Source organism: Perca flavescens, chromosome 3 (genome assembly GCF_004354835.1).
Source record: "Perca flavescens isolate YP-PL-M2 chromosome 3, PFLA_1.0, whole genome shotgun sequence".
NCBI lineage: Eukaryota > Metazoa > Chordata > Actinopteri > Perciformes > Percidae > Perca > Perca flavescens.
The window spans coordinates 42,067,156-42,089,655 of record NC_041333.1 but is presented as its reverse complement, the minus strand read 5'-3'; the positions used below and the strand labels follow the sequence as shown (position 1 = coordinate 42,089,655).

General features: G+C 44.9%; 2 protein-coding genes across 4 annotated transcripts in view; one reads left to right on the top strand and one right to left on the bottom strand.

Moving 5' to 3' along the window:
* Positions 1–20,884, bottom strand: part of lrch3 (leucine-rich repeats and calponin homology (CH) domain containing 3) — a 36,704-nt gene extending 15,820 nt beyond the window's left edge. For 2 of the 3 annotated variants that reach the window (XM_028574372.1, XM_028574373.1), the window contains exons 1-13: positions 20,517–20,884; positions 13,893–14,037; positions 12,900–13,026; positions 9,586–9,691; positions 8,572–8,708; positions 8,225–8,334; positions 6,106–6,199; positions 5,001–5,088; positions 4,729–4,877; positions 3,703–3,755; positions 3,473–3,518; positions 2,929–3,057; positions 596–625 (exon numbers count right to left, since the gene is read on the bottom strand). In XM_028574372.1, the coding sequence (XP_028430173.1) occupies positions 596–625; positions 2,929–3,057; positions 3,473–3,518; positions 3,703–3,755; positions 4,729–4,877; positions 5,001–5,088; positions 6,106–6,199; positions 8,225–8,334; positions 8,572–8,708; positions 9,586–9,691; positions 12,900–13,026; positions 13,893–14,037; positions 20,517–20,784 (1,482 nt within the window). In that variant the 5' untranslated portion in view covers positions 20,785–20,884. The remainder of the gene's footprint in view (positions 1–595; positions 626–2,928; positions 3,058–3,472; positions 3,519–3,702; positions 3,756–4,728; positions 4,878–5,000; positions 5,089–6,105; positions 6,200–8,224; positions 8,335–8,571; positions 8,709–9,585; positions 9,692–12,899; positions 13,027–13,892; positions 14,038–20,516) is intronic. The other variant, XM_028574374.1, reaches the window with a different exon arrangement.
* abcf3 (ATP-binding cassette, sub-family F (GCN20), member 3) overlaps positions 20,707–22,500 on the top strand; it is a 26,888-nt gene continuing 25,094 nt past the window's right edge. The window contains exons 1-2 of the mRNA XM_028574375.1: positions 20,707–20,901; positions 21,669–21,809. Of these exons, the coding sequence (XP_028430176.1) occupies positions 21,737–21,809 (73 nt within the window). The 5' untranslated portion in view covers positions 20,707–20,901; positions 21,669–21,736. The remainder of the gene's footprint in view (positions 20,902–21,668; positions 21,810–22,500) is intronic.

Genomic DNA, 22,500 nt, shown 5'->3' with positions numbered 1-22,500 from the left:
ACACACAGACAGATACAGATACAGACACAGATACATACACACAGATACAGACACAGATACGGACACACACACACACACACACACACACACACAGATACACACACACACACACACAGGCATACACACAGATACAGACACACATACAGAGCAAACACACGCAGACAGACAGACAGACACACACACACGGTGCACACACACGCAACACACACACACACACAGATACAAACAGATACACACACACACACAGACACACACACACACACACACACACAGATACAAACAGATACACACACACACAGACATGAGGTGAGGGTGAACAGGGGGAGGGGTGTGGCCTACACAGAGAGAGGAAGTCCCACCCCTTCAGAATAACACTACCGGACACATTTAAACTGAAATAAAGTCCCAAGGTGGAAACAGGAAGGGGCGGGACTTCCCCTCTCTATCGGGAGGGGTTGGAGCTAAAACACACTGAACTGACCGATGACAATAAGATTCACAGTGCTCTGCAGCTCTGACGTTTTGGACTTTTAACCAGAATTCAAGTTAGAAACGTGTGATTCAACCAGGTGATGAATAAAGTGAAGAGTCTCACCTCACTGTCTGGACTCACAGCTGCTTTATGCTGAAAAACAACAACAACAACAACAGTTACTCTGGGATATCCATCTTTACAGCACTCATTTTATGCTCAGTTTCAGGTTCATAATTATATTTAGAGGTTGTATAGGTTAGAATAGGTTTACATGGTTTAATTATCAAAAAACACCATATTTTAGTTGTACTGCACATTTCTGCAGCTCCTCTTTTCACCCTGTGTTCAGGTCTCTGTTTTAGCTACAGAGTGAGACCTCTTTTCTTCTTCTGTACTATCTTTGATTGCACTCGCACATGCTCAGTAGCTCAGATCGTAGATCATGTCAGCTAGCTCCATAGACAGTAAAAGAAAGGCGGTTTCTCCAACTTCAGTTAAAAGGGGCGGTACCTTGGTGTAGCTGCTGATTGGTTAAAGGAAAGGTACCTTGGTGTAGCTGCTGATTGGTTAAAAGGGAGGTACCTTGGTGTAGCTGCTGATTGGTTAAAGGAAAGGTACCTTGGTGTAGCTGCTGATTGGTTAAAGGAACGGTACCTTGGTGTAGCTGCTGATTGGTTAAAGGAAAGGTACCTTGGTGTAGCTGCTGATTGGTTAAAGGAAAGGTACCTTGGTGTAGCTGCTGATTGGTTAAAGGGGAGGTACCTTGGTGTAGCTGCTGATTGGTTAAAGGAAAGGTACCTTGGTGTAGCTGCTGATTGGTTAAAGGGGAGGTACCTTGGTGTAGCTGCTGATTGGTTAAAAGGGAGGTACCTTGGTGTAGCTGCTGATTGGTTAAAGGAAAGGTACCTTGGTGTAGCTGCTGATTGGTTAAAGGAACGGTACCTTGGTGTAGCTGCTGATTGGTTAAAGGAAAGGTACCTTGGTGTAGCTGCTGATTGGTTAAAGGAAAGGTACCTTGGTGTAGCTGCTGATTGGTTAAAGGGGAGGTACCTTGGTGTAGCTGCTGATTGGTTAAAGGAAAGGTACCTTGGTGTAGCTGCTGATTGGTTAAAGGAAAGGTACCTTGGTGTAGCTGCTGATTGGTTAAAGGAAAGGTACCTTGGTGTAGCTGCTGATTGGTTAAAGGGGAGGTACCTTGGTGTAGCTGCTGATTGGTTAAAGGAAAGGTACCTTGGTGTAGCTGCTGATTGGTTAAAGGAACGGTACCTTGGTGTAGCTGCTGATTGGTTAAAGGAAAGGTACCTTGGTGTAGCTGCTGATTGGTTAAAAGGGAGGTACCTTGGTGTAGCTGCTGATTGGTTAAAGGAAAGGTACCTTGGTGTAGCTGCTGATTGGTTAAAGGGAGGTACCTTGGTGTAGCTGCTGATTGGTTAAAGGAAAGGTACCTTGGTGTAGCTGCTGATTGGTTAAAGGGGAGGTACCTTGGTGTAGCTGCTGATTGGTTAAAGGGGAGGTACCTTGGTGTAGCTGCTGATTGGTTAAAGGGAGGTACCTTGGTGTAGCTGCTGATTGGTTAAAGGAAAGGTACCTTGGTGTAGCTGCTGATTGGTTAAAGGAAAGGTACCTTGGTGTAGCTGCTGATTGGTTAAAGGAAAGGTACCTTGGTGTAGCTGCTGATTGGTTAAAAGGGAGGTACCTTGGTGTAGCTGCTGATTGGTTAAAGGGGAGGTACCTTGGTGTAGCTGCTGATTGGTTAAAGGGGAGGTACCTTGGTGTAGCTGCTGATTGGTTAAAGGGGCGGTACCTTGGTGTAGCTGCTGATTGGTTAAAAGGGAGGTACCTTGGTGTAGCTGCTGATTGGTTAAAGGGGAGGTACCTTGGTGTAGCTGCTGATTGGTTAAAGGAAAGGTACCTTGGTGTAGCTGCTGATTGGTTAAAGGAAAGGTACCTTGGTGTAGCTGCTGATTGGTTAAAGGAAAGGTACCTTGGTGTAGCTGCTGATTGGTTAAAGGAAAGGTACCTTGGTGTAGCTGCTGATTGGTTAAAGGGGCGGTACCTTGGTGTAGCTGCTGATTGGTTAAAGGGGCGGTACCTTGGTGTAGCTGCTGATTGGTTAAAAGGGAGGTACCTTGGTGTAGCTGCTGATTGGTTAAAGGGGAGGTACCTTGGTGTAGCTGCTGATTGGTTAAAAGGGAGGTACCTTGGTGTAGCTGCTGATTGGTTAAAGGGGAGGTACCTTGGTGTAGCTGCTGATTGGTTAAAGGAAAGGTACCTTGGTGTAGCTGCTGATTGGTTAAAGGAAAGGTACCTTGGTGTAGCTGCTGATTGGTTAAAGGAAAGGTACCTTGGTGTAGCTGCTGATTGGTTAAAGGAAAGGTACCTTGGTGTAGCTGCTGATTGGTTAAAAGGAAAGGTACCTTGGTGTAGCTGGTGATTGGTTAAAGGAAAGGTACCTTGGTGTAGCTGGTGACGTTGTCTCTCTGCAGAGATCGATTCTTCTGTCTCTCCTCGTCGTACCTCAGAGCAGCGAGATGAGCCTCCCTCCTCATCCTCTCCACCCCCCCTACACCAAGAACACCTCTCTGAGAGACAGACAGGCAGACAGACAGGCAGACAGAGATGAAGAGAGACAGACAGACAGAGAGAAATGAGGATTAGCATGGTTTTATGTCAGTTAGCCTAATAGCTGGTTTGATTTGCATTGAGAGATGATCTTATGGAAAGTACCCCATACCAATCTCTAGGTATGGTGAAGGGTATGTGATGATGTGGGGGTATATATATATATATATATATATATATATATATATATATATATATATATATATATATATATAGACACACACACACACACAACGATATATAGTTAAACACAGACGTTAGACCTATCGATCGTCTCCACTATCTCCGTTAAAATGATTTCAGACTTTTATTCTCTTTAATCTCTATAAACTGATGTTTGTATCAGACAGAGAAGGTAGAAGCAGAAGGTATTACCTGGCTCTGGGCACCGGAGGGCGCTGTTACACCATCCACAACACTCCTAGAGAGACAGACAGACAGGCACACAGACAGACAGACAGACAGACAGGCACACACACACACACACACACGCACGCACGCACGCACGCAGACAGACAGACAGACAGACAGGATGTTAGACAGCTCGGAGTAGTTTTGCAGTCAGCATCTCTTCTGTCAGAAGTTAACCTGTGGTGTCAGCGTACCTGTTGTGTCTCCTCGTGTCTTCTGTCCTCGAGTTGGTTTTTCCTGGAGAACCCTGGACACACAAACAGGAAGTCACACACAGCTTTACAAAATAAAATACATGCGGGAACCCCCATTTACATGTGGAGATATGCTGGCTCTATACACGCTAAAAGTCCTGATTATTTACATGGAGTCTGGTGGAGATATGCTGGCTCTATACACGCTAAAAGTCCTGATTATTTACATGGAGTCTGGTGGAGATATGCTGGCTCTATACACGCTAAAAGTCCTGATTATTTACATGGAGTCTGGTGGAGATATGCTGGCTCTATACACGCTAAAAGTCCTGATTATTTACATGGAGTCTGGTGGAGATATGCTGGCTCTATACACACTAAAAGTCCTGATTATTTACATGGAGTCTGGTGGAGATATGCTGGCTCTATACACGCTAAAAGTCCTGATTATTTACATGGAGTCTGGTGGAGATATGCTGGCTCTATACACACTAAAAGTCCTGATTATTTACATGGAGTCTGGTGGAGATATGCTGGCTCTATACACACTAAAAGTCCTGATTATTTACATGGAGTCTGGTGGAGATATGCTGGCTCTATACACGCTAAAAGTCCTGATTATTTACATGGAGTCTGGTGGAGATATGCTGGCTCTATACACGCTAAAAGTCCTGATTATTTACATGGAGTCTGGTGGAGATATGCTGGCTCTATACACACTAAAAGTCCTGATTATTTACATGGAGTCTGGTGGAGATATGCTGGCTCTATACACGCTAAAAGTCCTGATTATTTACATGGAGTCTGGTGGAGATATGCTGGCTCTATACACGCTAAAAGTCCTGATTATTTACATGGAGTCTGGTGGAGTTTGGTGATGGTGATTTCGGGGCTGTTTCATGTTAAACTAAAAGGATCTTACTCTTTAACTAAAAGGTCTCTCTCTCTCTCTCTCTCTCTCTCTCTCTCATCCCATAATGTAGTCAGACACTGAGAATAAGTGTAGTCAGTGGGTGGAGCTCTTACCTCTCTGGTGATGCGTCTCTCGATGTAGGCCATGAACTGAGAGCTCAGGCTGGCGCTGTCCCTGCTGCCACTGGCTCTACTCCTCCCTTCCTCCTCCTCTTCCTCTCCCACACAGCTGTCTATGTAGTCTATCTGCTCCGACTCCACATCTGGAGGCAGACAGACAGGCAGGCAGAGAGACAGGCAGAGAGACAGACAGACAGATTCAGTCACCAAACTGATTCTGTTTCCTCTAATGTGTATCACCAGTAATGTGAATGTGGGGAACTCACGCGTGCCGTTGGCCAGCGGAGCTCTCGGTCTCTGATCTCGGCTGATCTCTGCTACTCTCAGGGGCAGCTCGGACAGCTCCTCTGTAGGCTGGACACACAGACAGGTAGACAGACAGGTAGACAGGTCACACACAGACAGGTAGTCCGCTCACACACAGACAGGTAGTCAGCTCACACACAGACAGGTAGTCAGCTCACACACAGACAGGTAGACAGACAGGTAGTCCGCTCACACACAGACAGGTAGTCAGCTCACACACAGACAGGTAGTCCGCTCACACACAGACAGGTAGTCAGCTCACACACAGACAGGTAGTCAGCTCACACACAGACAGGTAGACAGACAGGTAGTCCGCTCACACACAGACAGGTAGTCAGCTCACACACAGACAGGTAGACAGACAGGTAGTCCGCTCACACACAGACAGGTAGTCAGCTCACACACAGACATTGGATTATGGATGTGTACAGTATGTATCTGAATATTATAATTTCTGATGAATAAAAATGTGAGAAAAGAAAGGTGTGTGTATGTGTGTCTCTGTGGTGTGTGTCTGCGTGTGTGTATGAATGTGTGTCTCTGTGGTGTGTGTCTGCATGTGTGCGTGCGTGCGTGTCTGTCTGTCTGTGGCTGTGTGTGATTTTGTGGTGTGTGTGTGTGTGTGTGTGTGTGTGCATGTGTGTTGTGTGTGTGTGTGTGTGTGTCTGTGTCTCTGTGTGTGTGTGTGTGTGTGTTGTGTGTGTGTCTCTGTGTGTGTGTCTGTGTCTCTGTGTGCATGTGTGTGTTGTGTGTGTGTGTCTGTGTGTGTGTGTGTCTGTGTGTGTGTGTGTGTGTGTGTGTGTGTGTCTGTGTGTGTGTGTGTGTGTGTCTGTGTCTCTGTGTGTGTGTGTGTGTGTGTGTGTGTGTGTGTGTGTGTGTGTGTGTGTGTGTGTGTGTGTGTGTGTGTGTGTGTGTGTGTGTGTCTGTGTCTCTGTGTGCATGTGTGTGTTGTGTGTGTGTCTCTGTGTGTGTGTGTGTGTGTCTCTGTGTGTGTCTGTGTGTCTGTGTCTCTGTGTGTGTGTGTGTGTGTGTGTTTGTGTCTCTGTGTGTGTGTGTGTGTCTAACCTCGTTCCCCGACCATCTCTTGTCTCCGCTGTCGACGCTGTTGAAACCAGAATCCAGCGCTCCGTACGGCCGGCCGGGGTACAGCTCATCCACACTGGCAGACAGACAGACAGACAGACAGACAGAGAGGCAGAGAGACAGACAGACAGACAGGCAGAGAGACAGACAGACAGACAGACAGGCAGAAGGGAGGATTTAGTCAGCTAAAATAAATACATCCCTCCAGCAGAGAGCCTCAGGGCTGCTCCATTAGGGGAAAAAATATAATCACCATTATTTCGGTCAATATTGAAATCACAATAATTCAACACGATTACTCGTTGACTTCTGGAAAGATGTTGCAATTATTGAACTTAAAAAACAGTGGAAAAAGTTAAATAAGTCAACAGTAACAAAAAGACATACAACTGTGACATTTTCTTTAATACTTCTCCTATTGAAACTTTATTTTTTTCAGTCAGAACACAAAAGAGAAAATAAGAGTTTACTTAAATAATAATAGTTTTTCTCGATTATTGTGTTTTTGTGATCATTGGGAGCCGAAATCATAATCACTATTACATTTTTAGATTAACTGCACACAGCCCTAGTGAGCCTCGCAGCCTCCCCGGCCCAGACTAAAGGAAACCTGTTGGGCCTGTTTGGCTGATTGTCTTCACCGTTCATATCTACACACTGTGGGACACACCGGCCCTGCTACAGTATGGAAACATAACCTAGAGCACACTGACTGACTAAAACACAACAAACAAGTGTCTCAAGTTGATTGAGACGGGTGATTGGACTCATGGACTTTCAGGAATCTTGGTTATATGACGGAGCGTATATTCATGGGTGTCTTACTGACAATATGTCAGTACTCGTGTAACTATTCTGTAAGTCTTACAGGTAACCGAGCAGGCTGACTCTGGTCTCTCTGGCTTCATCTATACAGTACAGGACAAACGTTTGGACCCACCTTCTCATTCAATGAGTTTCCTTTTTATTTTCATGACTATTTACATTGTAGATTCTCACTGAAGGCATCAAAACTATGAATGAACACATATGGAATTATGTACTTAACAAAAAAGTGTGAAATAACTGAAAACATGTCTTATATTTTAGATTCTTCAAAGTTTTTTTGATAACTCTGCAAACCCTTGGTGTTCTCTCAATGAGCTTCATGAGGTAGTCACCTGAAATGGTTTTACCTTCACAGGTGTGCTTTGTCAGGGTTAATTAGTGGAATTATTTCCCTTATTAATAAAAAAGCAAAGGGTGTCTACTTTGAGGAATCTAAAATATAAGACATGTTTTCAGTTATTTCACACTTTTTTGTTAAGTACATAATTCCATATGTGTTCATTCATAGTTTTGATGCCTTCAGTGAGAATCTACAATGTAAACAGTCATGAAAATAAAAAGGAAACACATTGAATGAGAAGGTGTGTCCAAACTTGTGGCCTGTTCTGTACATATCTAATGAGTATTGTTGGAAGGAGCCTGAGAGCTTTTAAACATCAGACCTCCAGGTTATCCCTCCTGATGTCCTCGGGTCTAATCTGACCCATTTTCTAAATGTTTCTATATCAGAAATTTGAGTTTCTTTCAACCACATTTTAAAAACAAAGTACCGTGCATGGTTCCCTACAACGCTCTTCACAAGTTAAATAAATGGTCAGTCCACTACTTTCTTCGAATTTGGGTGTTTTAGGCTACGTTTAGACGGAAACCATCTGATAACCAAAAAATAATCTTAAAAAATGAACGGGAAAATATTGACAGGAACTTCGAAAAAAGTGACAAAAGTGATGAAAAAGATGACCAAAACGTTGGAATTTATTGTACATCTCGACCCAGAAAAACTAAAAGTGTCATCGTGGTCGACAGGGGAAGACATCAGGAGGGATAAATACAGGTTTTATTTATCTAAGATTGTCATTCACACACACACTGCTTCTCTGTTTGTGTCTGATTTGAAGTGAAGACTGCGTCACGTCTTCATTAATCATCAGACCGGTCTGACTCGTCTTGGTTCGGTTGATGGGAACGCAAACAGAGCAAGATGACATCAGTGTTGAAGTGTGTGAACGTGAGAAAAGAAGTGAAGAAAGAAAGAGAGAGAAGAGTTTCTGACCAGGAGCTGAAGTTTAGAGGCCGTCTGTCGTAGTCTGGGAGGTCCGGGGTCGTCTTACTGGCCTCCAGGTTCAGGTACTTAAATATGTGGACCTTCCCTTTAATGCAGATCTGCACACACACACACACACGAGACACACGAGACACACACACACACACACACACACACACACACACACACACACACACACACACACACACACACACACACACACACTGTCAGCTGGAACTCACCCACACTTCTGCCTCTGTATATATATATATATATATATATATCACCAGGCTCCATCACCAGAGCAGGGGGAATGAGAGGGGGAAACACCTGAGTAGGGGGAATGAGAGGGGTACCTGTGCAGGTGGGGTCTGTAGAGGGTTGTTGTCGAGGACGATGGTGTGTAGCTGAGTGAGCTGCCGGTAACAGACGGGGATGGAGGTCACCTTGTTACAGGAGAAGTCCAGACGCACCAATGGGAGGTCAGCTAGCTCTGAGAACACACACACACACACACACACACACACACACACACACACACACACACACACACACACACACACACACACACACACACACACACACACACACACACACACACACACACACACACACACACACACACACACACACACACACACACACACACACACACACACACACACACACACACACACACACACACACACACACACACACACACACACACACACACACACACACACACACACACACACACACACACACACACACACACACACACACACACACACACACACACAGATACACACACACACAGAGATACACACACACACACTTTTATTAAACAGGAATACACACAATGGGTGTGTGTGTGTGTGTCTGTGTACATATCTGTGTGTCTGTGTCTCTGTGTGTGTGTGTGTGTATATATCTGTGTGTGTTTTTGTGTGTATATATCTGTGTGTGTGTGTGTGTGTGTATATATATGTGTGTGTGTGTGTATATATGTGTGTCTCTGTGTGTGTGTGTTTGTGTATATATGTGTGTGTGTGTTTTTGTGTGTATATATCTGTGTGTCTCTGTGTGTGTGTGTGTGTGTGTGTGTGTATATATATCTGTGTCTCTGTGTGCGTGTGTGTTTGTGTGTATATATATCTGTGTGTGTATGTGTGTGTATATATATGTGTGTCACTGTGTGTGCGAGTGTGTTTGTGTGTGTATATATGTGTGTGTGTGTGTGTATAGATCTGTGTGTGTGTGTGTGTGTGTGTGTGTGTGTGTGTGTATATATGTGTGTGTGTGTTGTGTGTGTGTGTGTGTGTGTGTGTGTGTGTGTGTGTGTGTGTGTGTGTGTGTGTGTGTGTGTGTGTGAGAGTGTGTGTGTGTACCTGGAGGCAGGCGGACCAGGTGGTTCCTCCTGATGTTCAGGTCTCTGAGAGCCTCCAGCTGACCCACCTGAGACGGCAGAGTCTGGATCTCATTACAGCTCACATCCTGCAGGGGTCAACCACACAGCCATCAATAACTGATCAATAACTGATACACACAGCCATCAATAACTGATACACACAGCCATCAATAACTGATCAATAACTGATACACACAGCCATCAATAACTGATACACACAGCCATCAATAACTGATCAATAACTTATACACACAGCCATACACACAGCCATCAATAACTAATACACACAGCCATCAATAACTGATCCACACAGCCATCAATAACTGATCAATAACTGATACACACAGCCATCAATAACTGATCAATAACTGATACACACAGCCATCAATAACTGATACACACAGCCATCAATAACTGATCAATAACTGATACACACAGCCATCAATAACTGATACACACAGCCATCAACAACTGATCAATAACTGATCCACACAGCCATCAATAACTGATACACACAGCCATCAATAACCGATCCACACAGCCATCAATAACTGATCAATAACTGATACACACAGCCATCAATAACTGATCCACACAGCCATCAATAACTGATCCACACAGCCATCAATAACTGATCAATAACTGATACACACAGCCATCAATAACTGATCAATAACTGATACACACAGCCATCAATAACTGATACACACAGCCATCAATAACTGATCAATAACTGATACACACAGCCATCAATAACTGATACACACAGCCATCAACAACTGATCAATAACTGATCCACACAGCCATCAATAACTGATACACACAGCCATCAATAACTGATCAATAACTGATACACACAGCCATCAATAACTGATACACACAGCCATCAATAACTGATCCACACAGCCATCAATAACTGATCAATAACTGATACACACAGCCATCAATAACTGATAATCAATATGTCTTGGTCATTAGGACAGGTAGGTCATGTGATACACTGACCAGGTAGATCATGTGATAGACTGACCAGGTAGGTCATGTGATATACTGACCAGGTAGATCATGTGATAGACTGACCAGGTAGATGATAGATAGATCATGTGATAACCAGGTAGATCATGTGATATACTGACCAGGTAGATCATGTGATATACTGACCAGGTAGGTCATGTGATAGACTGACCAGGTGTGACCAGGTAGGTCATGTGATATACTGACCAGGTCTGACCAGGTAGGTCATGTGATATACTGACCAGGTCTGACCAGGTAGGTCATGTGATAGACTGACCAGGTAGGTCATGTGATAGGTCATGTGATATAAACTGACCAGGTAGGTCATGTGATATACTGACCAGGTCTGACCAGGTAGGTCATGTGATAGACTGCCATCAATAACTGATCAATAACTGATACACACAGCCATCAATAACTGATCAATAACTGATACACACAGCCATCAATAACTGATACACACAGCCATCAATAACTGATACACACAGCCATCAATAACTGATACACACAGCCATCAACAACTGATCAATAACTGATCCACACAGCCATCAATAACTGATACACACAGCCATCAATAACCGATCCACACAGCCATCAATAACTGATCAATAACTGATACACACAGCCATCAATAACTGATCCACACAGCCATCAATAACTGATCCACACAGCCATCAATAACTGATCAATAACTGATACACACAGCCATCAATAACTGATCAATAACTGATACACACAGCCATCAATAACTGATACACACAGCCATCAATAACTGATCAATAACTGATACACACAGCCATCAATAACTGATACACACAGCCATCAACAACTGATCAATAACTGATCCACACAGCCATCAATAACTGATACACACAGCCATCAATAACCGATCCACACAGCCATCAATAACTGATCCACACAGCCATCAATAACTGATCAATAACTGATACACACAGCCATCAATAACTGATAATCAATATGTCTTGGTCATTAGGACAGGTAGGTCATGTGATACACTGACCAGGTAGATCATGTGATAGACTGACCAGGTAGGTCATGTGATATACTGACCAGGTAGATCATGTGATATACTGACCAGGTAGATCATGTGATAGACTGACCAGGTAGATCATGTGATAGACTAACCAGGTAGATCATGTGATATACTGACCAGGTAGATCATGTGATATACTGACCAGGTAGGTCATGTGATAGACTGACCAGGTGTGACCAGGTAGGTCATGTGATATACTGACCAGGTCTGACCAGGTAGGTCATGTGATAGACTGACCAGGTAGGTCATGTGATAGGTCATGTGATATAAACTGACCAGGTAGGTCATGTGATATACTGACCAGGTCTGACCAGGTAGGTCATGTGATAGACTGACCAGGTAGGTCATGTGATATACTGACCAGGTGATATACTGACCAGGTAGGTCATGCGATATACTGACCAGGTAGGTCATGTGATATACTGACCAGGTAGGTCATGTGATATATACTAACCAGGTAGGTCATGTGATACACTTACCAGGTAGGTCATGTGATATACTGACCAGGTAAGTCATGTGATAGACTGACCAGGTAGATCATGTGATAGACTGACCAGGTGTGACCAGGTAGGTCATGTGATATACTGACCAGGTCTGACAAGGTAGGTCATGTGATAGACTGACCAGGTAGGTCATGTGATAGGTCATGTGATATAAACTGACCAGGTAGGTCATGTGATAGACTGACCAGGTAGGTCATGTGATCTACTGACCAGGTAGGTCATGTGATAGACTGACCAGGTAGGTCATGTGATATACTGACCAGGTAGGTCATGTGATAGACTGACCAGGTAGGTCATGTGATATACTGACCAGGTAGGTCATGTGATAGACTGACCAGGTAGATCATGTGATACACTGACCAGGTAGGTCATGTGATAGACTGACCAGGTAGGTCATGTGATATACTGACCAGGTAGGTCATGTGATAGACTGACCAGGTAGATCATGTGATACACTGACCAGGTAGGTCATGTGATAGACTGACCAGGTAGGTCATGTGATACACTGACCAGGTAGGTCATGTGATAGACTGACCAGGTAGGTCATGTGATATACTGACCAGGTAGGTCATGTGATATACTGACCAGGTAGGTCATGTGATAGACTGACCAGGTAGATCATGTGATACACTGACCAGGTAGGTCATGTGATATACTGACCAGGTAGGTCATGTGATAGGTCATGTGATAGGTCATGTGATAGGTCATGTGATATATACTGACCAGCTCAGTGAGGTGTCTCAGCTGGCCCAGCTCCTCTGGCAGAGAAACCAGTTTGTTGTTGCAGGCGATCAAAACCTTCAGAGGAAGACTGCAGACCACCACCGGGAGGACAGACAGCTGGTTACGACTGAGAGAGAGACAGGGAGGGAGACAGGGAGGGAGACAGAGAGACAGGGAGGGAGACAGAGAGACAGGGAGGGATAGAGGGAGACAGGGAGGGAGACAGGAAGGGATAGAGGGAGACAGGGAGGGAGACAGAGAGACAGGGAGGGAGAGAGAGAGACAGGGAGGGAGAGAGACAGGGAGGGATAGAGAGAGAGAGACAGGGAGGGAGAGAGACAGGGAGGGATAGAGGGAGACAGGAAGGGATAGAGGGAGACAGGGAGGGATAGAGGGAGACAGGGAGGGAGACAGAAAGGGATAGAGAGAGACAGGGAGGGAGAGAGACAGGGAGGGGAGAGAGAGAGACAGGGAGGGAGAGAGAGAGACAGGGAGGGAGAGAGAGACAGGGAGGGAGAGAGAGACAGGGAGATAGGGAGGGAGAGAGTGAGACAGGGAGAGAGACAGAGAGACAGGGAGAGAGAGAGACAGGGAGGAAGACAGACAGACAGGGAGAGAGAGACAGGGAGAGAGAGAGACAGGGAGAGAGAGACAGGGAGACAGGAGGGAGAGAGAGAGACAAGCAGACATCAGTGTTATTTCTGCTCTTTAGGCATTCTAAAAATAGTTTTCTCTTCTCAAAGAATTCATGTGATCATGATGGGTCTGAGTGTGTGTGTCTCTGTGTGCGTGTGTGTGTGTGTGTTGTGTCTCTCTGTGTGTGTTTCCCTGTGTGTCTGTGTGTGTTTCTCTGTGTGTGTGTGTATATGTATATGTGTCTGTCTGTGTGTCTCTGTGTGTGTGTGTGTGTGTGTGTGTGTGTGTATATATATATATATATATATGTGTGTGTGTGTGTGTGTGTGTGTGTGTGTGTGTGTGTGTGTGTGTTACCTGAGGTTGAGGCAGGTGAGAGCCTGCAGGTTGAGCAGACTGTCCGGCAGAGACCGGAGACAGTTCTGGTAAAGGTTCAGACTCTCCAGAGACACGAAGAGACACACCTCCAGAGGCAGCTCCGACAGACGGTTACGAGACAAGTCTACACACGCACACGCACACACACACACACACACACACACACACACACACACACACACACACACACACACACGCAAAGGTTATATTACGTCACATAAAAGACACTTTTATCCAACACAACAAAGGAATCAGAGCTGTATCTCATCAACTGTTTACTTTCTATGTTTATACTCTCTGTGTGTGTGTGTGTGTGTGTGTGTGTGTGTGTGTGTGTGTGTCTCTGTGTGTGTGTGTGTAACTCGTGACTGAGTCTAGAAATAGAAACCTAACGTAGAACAAACAGCCAGTCTGTATCTGCAGCTTCCTCTTGTCTCACAGCCGTCCTCCAATCAGATCACTCTACTCTGTAGGTGTGTGGTTGTCACGGTGACCTCACTGACCAGCTGATCTCCTCCTCCTAATAATGCACAGATGTTGTGCTCTCACACTGGTGGAAAGACTACACCTCTGTCTGTTTAGTGACCAAACACACAGAACTAGGGCTGAAACCATTCCTCCAGTAACTCAAATCAGGTGATTACTAAAGATCCTTGATGGTGCTGGGGACACACCAACACTGGGTCACTGCCTGATGTGAGTCAGAGCAGATGTGAGGTGCACATGCTCAGATTTAAAAGGGGTGATAGAACGTGAAACCGATTTGACCCTGTCATAGTGCAATAACAACAGTTTGGAGGGTAAATAGGACATACAGCATCGCTGTGCAATTAATCTAAATGTAATCGTGATTATGATTTCTGCTCCCAGTGATCACAGAAACAGAATGATTGAGAAAAACTATTATTTAGCTCATTACGTTTTGCAAGTTAACTCTTATTTTCTCTCTTGTGTGTTCTGAATGAAAACATTAAGCTTCAATAGGACAAGTCCACAGTTGTATGTGTGTTTTTATGGTTGATTTATGTGACTTTTTCCATTGTTTTTATTAAAAGTTCAATAACTGCTACATCTTTCCAGAAGTCAACGAGCAATCGTGTTGAATTATCGTGATTTCGATATGTACCGAAATAATGGTGATTATATGTTTTTCCCATAATGGAGCAGCGCTACCATACAGAGAAGCTCAGAGTCCCAGTGACTCCTCTCTCTTCTGCTAATCTGAATCTCAACCAAGCTAAAAGCTGACGTCTTTGTCACGCCCCAACGTCTGCATCGGCTACACCACTGACCTGAGGTCAGCTGGTCTTCTGGATCTAGGTCTCCAGAGGTCTGCTATCTCATCACTACATTCACTGCTGACACTTTTTTATGAGAGAAATCAACTATGTAGAGAACACACACACACACACACACACAGAGACACACACCCCTCAGTTAATTACAGCCTGGTACCGTATTTGAGCATTGAATAATGCCTCATCATTCAATGCCTGAGGAGCTCATCTCATCAGTGTCAGCGAGCCAATCAGCACGCAGCGTGCTTCTACCAAGCTCTTATCATGACTGTGATTGGCCGCCTGACGTTACACGTCACAGAGACACGAAGTATAACCATCAGGCCCCATACGTAGGCTACAGAGAGAGCTGTGTGGAGCCTCGTCAGGACCATAAACCAGCCCTGAGAGGAGAGACAGGCCGGACACAACCACAGTTCAGACCTAATTAAAACTACAACTGTGTACAGTGTGTGTTCTGTTCTGCAGAACCAAACTAGCTTAGCACGATAACAGCACTTAGACAACGATGGTTCAGCATCGCAGCAGGACACGTGGGTTCACACAGAAACCATCTCTACTCAACTCAACAGCTACTCTGCTGTTACTTGTTAATGGTGCAACTGGTATTTGTTACATTATTGTAGTTATGGGTTAGGTGTACTTATTATATATAGTTAAGTACTTTCAAACGTTAATATATTGTTCAATTTAAAAAAAAAAAAATAACTCCATTAAAAAAAAAAAAGCCTTTGTTTGATGTCATTTTTCAGTTTTTCTAGAATCGGTTTAGGAATCTGAATCGTTTTAAAAGTACCGGTTCGGCATCGGAATCGTAAAAATCCCAAAACGGGACCTGACCCTACTGCTGATGAGAGGGTGGAAACATGAGCACGTTACCCCCATTCTCCCTCCCTCACTGGGGACAAGCTTTCCCTCCTCACACACCAATATGCATCATTCTCACATAATTAAAAAACACACCATGTTTAGCTTTGAAAACTTGAGAAGCTTTGCTGATGCCTGTCTGGTCTTTAAGGTCCTGCGGGGGCTTGCTCCGCCACCACTGGGCCGGTGTATTAAACAAGTAACCACAGCAACCAGCAGAGGGGACTGCATCGTTCAACTTAGAAAAAGTAGGATTGGAAGCAAAATAAAACCTTCCTCTTATCATAAGCATGTGACCCGTTTCAACTCCACCAATCAGAACCGAGAATCAATAAGAACCGGAATCAGAATCAGAAGGAAGAATCAGAATCAGAACAAAGAATCAGAATCAGAACAAAGAATCAGAATCAGAACAAAGAATCAGAATCAGAAGGAAGAATCAGAAGGAAGAATTAGAATCGTTAAAATCAAAACAATGCCCAATCCTAAGCACTTTGAGATCTTTTGATGAAAAGTGCATTATAAATAAAATGTGTTATTAATATTATTATTATTATTACACACAGAATACAGAGACTACTTCAGGAAAGGTGGTTGTCCTTAATGTGTACACCAATCAGAACCATCAGGACATCTCAGGAGCTACTGTCTACGGTACTGTGGAGAGGACTTCATCATCATCGTCTCTGATTGGCTCAGCCTGTCCATGATAATTAATAATAAGATCTGATTGGATAACATCGGCTCAACCTGCAGCAGGGACACAAAACAAACGTGTGTCTGTGTGTGTGTGTGTGTGTGTGTGTGTGTCTCTGTTTGTGTGTCTCTGTGTGTGTGTCTGTGTGTCTATACATGATGGTAGATACACTCCACAGTACTATACAGAGTACACGCAGTATGTATCTATACATGATGATAGATACACTCCACAGTACTATACAGAGTACACGCAGTATGTATCTATACATGATGATAGATACACTCCACAGTACTATACAGAGTACACGCAGTATGTATCTATACATGATGATAGATACACTCCACAGTACTATACAGAGTACACGCAGTATGTATCTATACATGATGATAGATACACTCCACAGTACTATACAGAGTACACGCAGTATGTATGTATACATGATGGTAGATACACTCCACAGTACTATACAGAGTACACGCAGTATGTATCTATACATGATGGTAGATACACTCCACAGTACTATACAGAGTACACGCAGTATGTATCTATACATGGTGATAGATACACTCCACAGTACTATACAGAGTACAGCAGTATGTATCTATACATGGTGATAGATACACTCCACAGTACTATACAGAGTACACGCAGTATGTATCTATACATGGTGATAGATACACTCCACAGTACTATACAGAGTACAGCAGTATGTATGTATACATGATGATAGATACACTCCACATACTATACAGACTCCATGTAGTACATAGATACACTCCACAGTACTATACAGCAGTATGTATCTATACATGATGATAGATACACTCCACAGTACTATACAGAGTACACGCAGTATGTATCTATACATGGTGATAGATACACTCCACAGTACTATACAGAGTACAGCAGTATGTATGTATACATGATGATAGATACACTCCACAGTACTATACAGAGTACACGCAGTATGTATCTATACATGATGATAGATACACTCCACAGTACTATACAGAGTACACGCAGTATGTATCTATACATGATGATAGATACACTCCACAGTACTATACAGAGTATACGCAGTATGTATCTATACATGATGATAGATACACTCCACAGTACTATACAGAGTACTATACATGATGATAGATACACTCCACAGTACTATACAGAGTACAGTATGTATGTATACATGATGATAGATACACTCCACAGTACTATACAGAGTACACGCAGTATGTATCTATACATGATGATAGATACACTCCACAGTACTATACAGAGTACACGCAGTATGTATCTATATTTATATCAGTGCAGCTGTGAAGGGGACCAGCACCTGGCAGGCAGGAAGAACACATCACCACGGTAACATTTACTTCCTGTTGTACAACACACTCACACACACACACACACACACACACACGCACACACACACACACACACACACACACACACACACACACACACACACACACACACACACACACACACACACACACACACACACACACACACACACACACACACACACACACACACACACACACACACACACACACACACACCTACCTGTCCCGTCCAGTCCACTACACCTCTACCTGTCCCGTGGGGCTACACCTCTACCTGTCCGTGGGGCTTCACCTCTACCTGTCCCGTCCCATTGGGGCTACACCTCTACCTGTCCCGTGGGGCTACACCTGTACCTGTCCCGTGGGGGCTACACCTCTACCTGTCCCGTGGGGCTACACCTCTACCTGTCCCGTCCCTTGAGGTTCACCTCTACCTGTCCCGTGGGGCTACACCTCTACCTGTCCCGTGGGGCTTCACCTCTACCTGTCCCGTCCCGTGGGGCTACACCTCTACCTGTCCCGTGGGGCTACACCTGTACCTGTCCCGTGGGGCTACACCTCTACCTGTCCCGTGGGGCTACACCTCTACCTGTCCCGTCCCGCGAGGGTTCACCTCTACCTGTCCCGTGGGGCTACACCTCTACCTGTCCCGTGGGGCTACACCTCTACCTGTCCCGTCCCGCGAGGCTTCACCTCTACCTGTCCCGTGGGGCTACACCTCTACCTGTCCCGTGGGGCTTCACCTCTACCTGTCCCGTCCCGTGGGGCTACACCTCTACCTGTCCCGTGGGGCTACACCTGTACCTGTCCCGTCCCGCGAGGGTTCACCTCTACCTGTCCCGTGGGGCTACACCTCTACCTGTCCCGTGGGGCTTCACCTCTACCTGTCCCGTCCGTGGGCTACACCTCTACCTGTCCCGTGGGGCTACACCTGTACCTGTCATTGGGGCTACACCTCTACCTGTCCCGTGGGGCTACACCTCTACCTGTCCCGTCCCGCGAGGGTTCACCTCTACCTGTCCCGTGGGGCTACACCTCTACCTGTCCCGTGGGGCTACACCTCTACCTGTCCCGTCCCGCGAGGCTTCACCTCTACCTGTCCCGTGGGGCTACACCTCTACCTGTCCCGTCCCGCGAGGCTTCACCTCTACCTGTCCCGTGGGGCTACACCTCTACCTGTCCCGTCCCGCGAGGGTTCACCTCAACATTACAACCAGCACAGTAATCCACATAGTTCCATAACAGGGTCCAACTAGCTCCAGGTAGCTGCTGGTATTTAGAGTTTAGGATACTGTTGGAACATGTCTGGGTGTGTCTGGGTGGGTGTGTGTGTGTGTGTGTGTGTGTGTGTGTGTGTGTGTGTGTGTGTGTGTGTGTGTGTGTGTGTGTGTGTGTGTGTGTGTGTGTGTGTGTGTCTGTCTGTCTGTCTGTCTGTATCTGTGTGTCTCTGTGTGTGTGTGTGTGTGTGTGTGTGTGTGTGCGTGTCTTTGTGTATGTGTGTCTGTGTGTGTCTGTATGTGTGTGTGTGTGTGTGTGTGTGTGTGTGTGTGTGCGTGTCTTTGTGTATGTGTGTCTGTGTGTGTCTGTGTGTGTGTCTGTGTGTGCGTGTCTGTCTGTCTGTATCTGTGTGTGTGTGTGTATGTGTCTGTGTGTGTGTGTCTGTATGTCTGTCTGTCTGTATCTGTGTGTGTCTGTGTGTGCGTGTCTGTCTGTCTGTATCTGTCTGTATCTGTGTGTGTGTGTGTGTGTGTGTGTGTGTGTATCTGTGTGTCTCTCTCTCTGTGTCTGTCTGTTGTAACTTATATTATTTTGATTTTTACACGTTAAAAAGCCTATAAAAGACTAATATATATATATATATAAGACATACATATTTTGTTTGTAACGTCTGTGAGCGAAATAACCCAATCAGGGTACAGTATTTTTGGGGGGTACCATCCTCGTCACAACACCGGCCCGGGCTGACGGGTTTCCATCCTCTCCAGCCGTTAAAGTTTTTTATGGCTACAAGGGATACAGCTACGGCCGGCAGTGACGCAATATGATGCTAAATCTCTCAAAATGTTGGCTAAATATTGACGTATATTGTTAATATTTTTAACTCCGGAAACGCTTGACCGTTGCTCGGTAGCGTTTCGATCCGAACCACGATCTTTTCCCTAAACTTAACGTATCGTTTTCGCTGCCTAAACTTCCAACTGTCGTCGCCGTTAACGTTAGCTGTATCCCATCTAGCCTCCCGTCCCATCCTCTCCAGCCGTTAAAGTTGGATGTTGACTTCCCGACGCCCGTTAATCGGTACAAACTGGCTTTAAGTTACGTTAACGGGCTCGCAGTTAACCCGCGGGGGTGTCCGGTGTCCGGTCCCCGGGCTATGTGGCTCACTTACCGGCCCTGGTGGTGTCTGTGAGGTCGTGGTTAGCGGCGCTCCGGGGGAACTCCTTCAGCTTCCTGCCGCTGAGATTCAGGCTCCCGGTGGCCGAGGCTTCGTCCAGCGCGCGGTCCAGAGAACGGTTCCAGGGCGCGAGACCCGCCGCTCCCAGCCCGTTATTATTCCCGCCTAAAACATTCCCGGTGCCGCCGCCGCTGCTGCCGCCTCCAACCGTGAAGTTGTGTCCGGTGTTGTCGCCAGACCCCAGCAACACCGAGGCCGCCATTACACACTCCGGTCGGTTAGCTGTCACGGCTAACGGCTAACTCTCCCACCCTAAACTCCAGAGGAGCGCATGCGCAGAGCGGCGCTCTCGGCAAAACAGACTGGACAACACATACCGGTAGTTATTTTTAATAACAGAACACCAAGTACTACAATACTGCGTGTACGCACGCACGCACACATATGTGTGTGTCTGTATATATATATATATGTATGTATATATATATATATATATATATATACATATATAAACACACAGACACACACATATATACACATTCACACACACACACACATACATATATAAACACACAGATACACACATATATACACGTTCACACACACATACAAACACACACACACACACACACACACACACACACACACACACACACACACACACACACACAATAGTACAGTAATACTGTGTGTGCTATTACTAGAAAATTAAAAAGAATAAAATAAAAAACACCAAAATGACATAACAAAACATTTTGTAATTTAAATTTAGGAAATAAATACATAAACAAATATAGTGTTGGTCTGGTTACATCTTCTTCTATAATTAAAGTAACATATACTAAGACACAGGTCAGCAGAACCAACAGCTTTTTTTTCTTATGCTAAACTGATTTTGTTTTTATATATATATATATATATATATATATATATATATATATATATATATATATATATATATATATATATGTGTGTGTGTGTGTGTGTGTGTGTGTATATATGTGTTTCTGTATTTATAGGTTATTTCATAGTAATGTGTGTTTATGTATGGGCCATTCAACAAGGCAAATTCCAAGTAAGTGTAACTTATTGTGGCACTAAACAAACCCTTTTTCCTTTCCTGATTATAAAAACTTCATTACCCAGAATTCCCTGTTGATGTCGCAAAATTGACGCATGCGTGTCGCGGCGGCAGGAGTCTTGGGCCGGCTATCATGGCGACGTACGTGGACATCCTGAAGAGCGAGTTTCCTGAGATCGACACGGAGGTTTTCGACTACATAACAGGTGAGAGAGAGGCCGGTAACCGAGCCGCTGTGTCCCGGGAGCAGAGCCGCTGTGTGCCGGGAAAAGAGCGGCTCACACCGGCCTTTAATCTGCCTGTTAGCCGGCCAAACGCTGCTCTTAGCCGCAGAGCTACATAGCTAACACGGGCTGGCTGCACTCAGAGGAGGGACGCCGGTTAGCACGGCATGGCTCGGTGCGGGTAGCTAGACATTGAACTGGGTTTTTAGATCGGGATAACTGGATCAGACGGTGAACACTGACCCGGGTGAACCGTGGGACTGTCAGGGCAGTATTACTAGTATAACTAACTAGTATATACACTATGCTATTATAGTACAGGAGTGTCATTCAAAGTATTACAGAAGTATAAATATGTCAATGTACATTTTTAATCTGTGTAAAGTACCTTTCATGACACCGAAACCAGAAGTTATTAATATTAGAGTCAGCATACACAGGAAATAGGAATACACAACAAGGTAATCAGGACATACAAGTGCGCCATACAAATACACACACGCACGCACGCGCACACACACACATACACACACATACACATACAGTACAGGCCAAAAGTTTGGACACACCTTCTCATTCAATGTGTTTCCTTTTTATTTTCATGACTCTTTACATTGTAGATTCTCACTGAAGGCATCAAAACTATGAATGAACACATATGGAATTATGTACT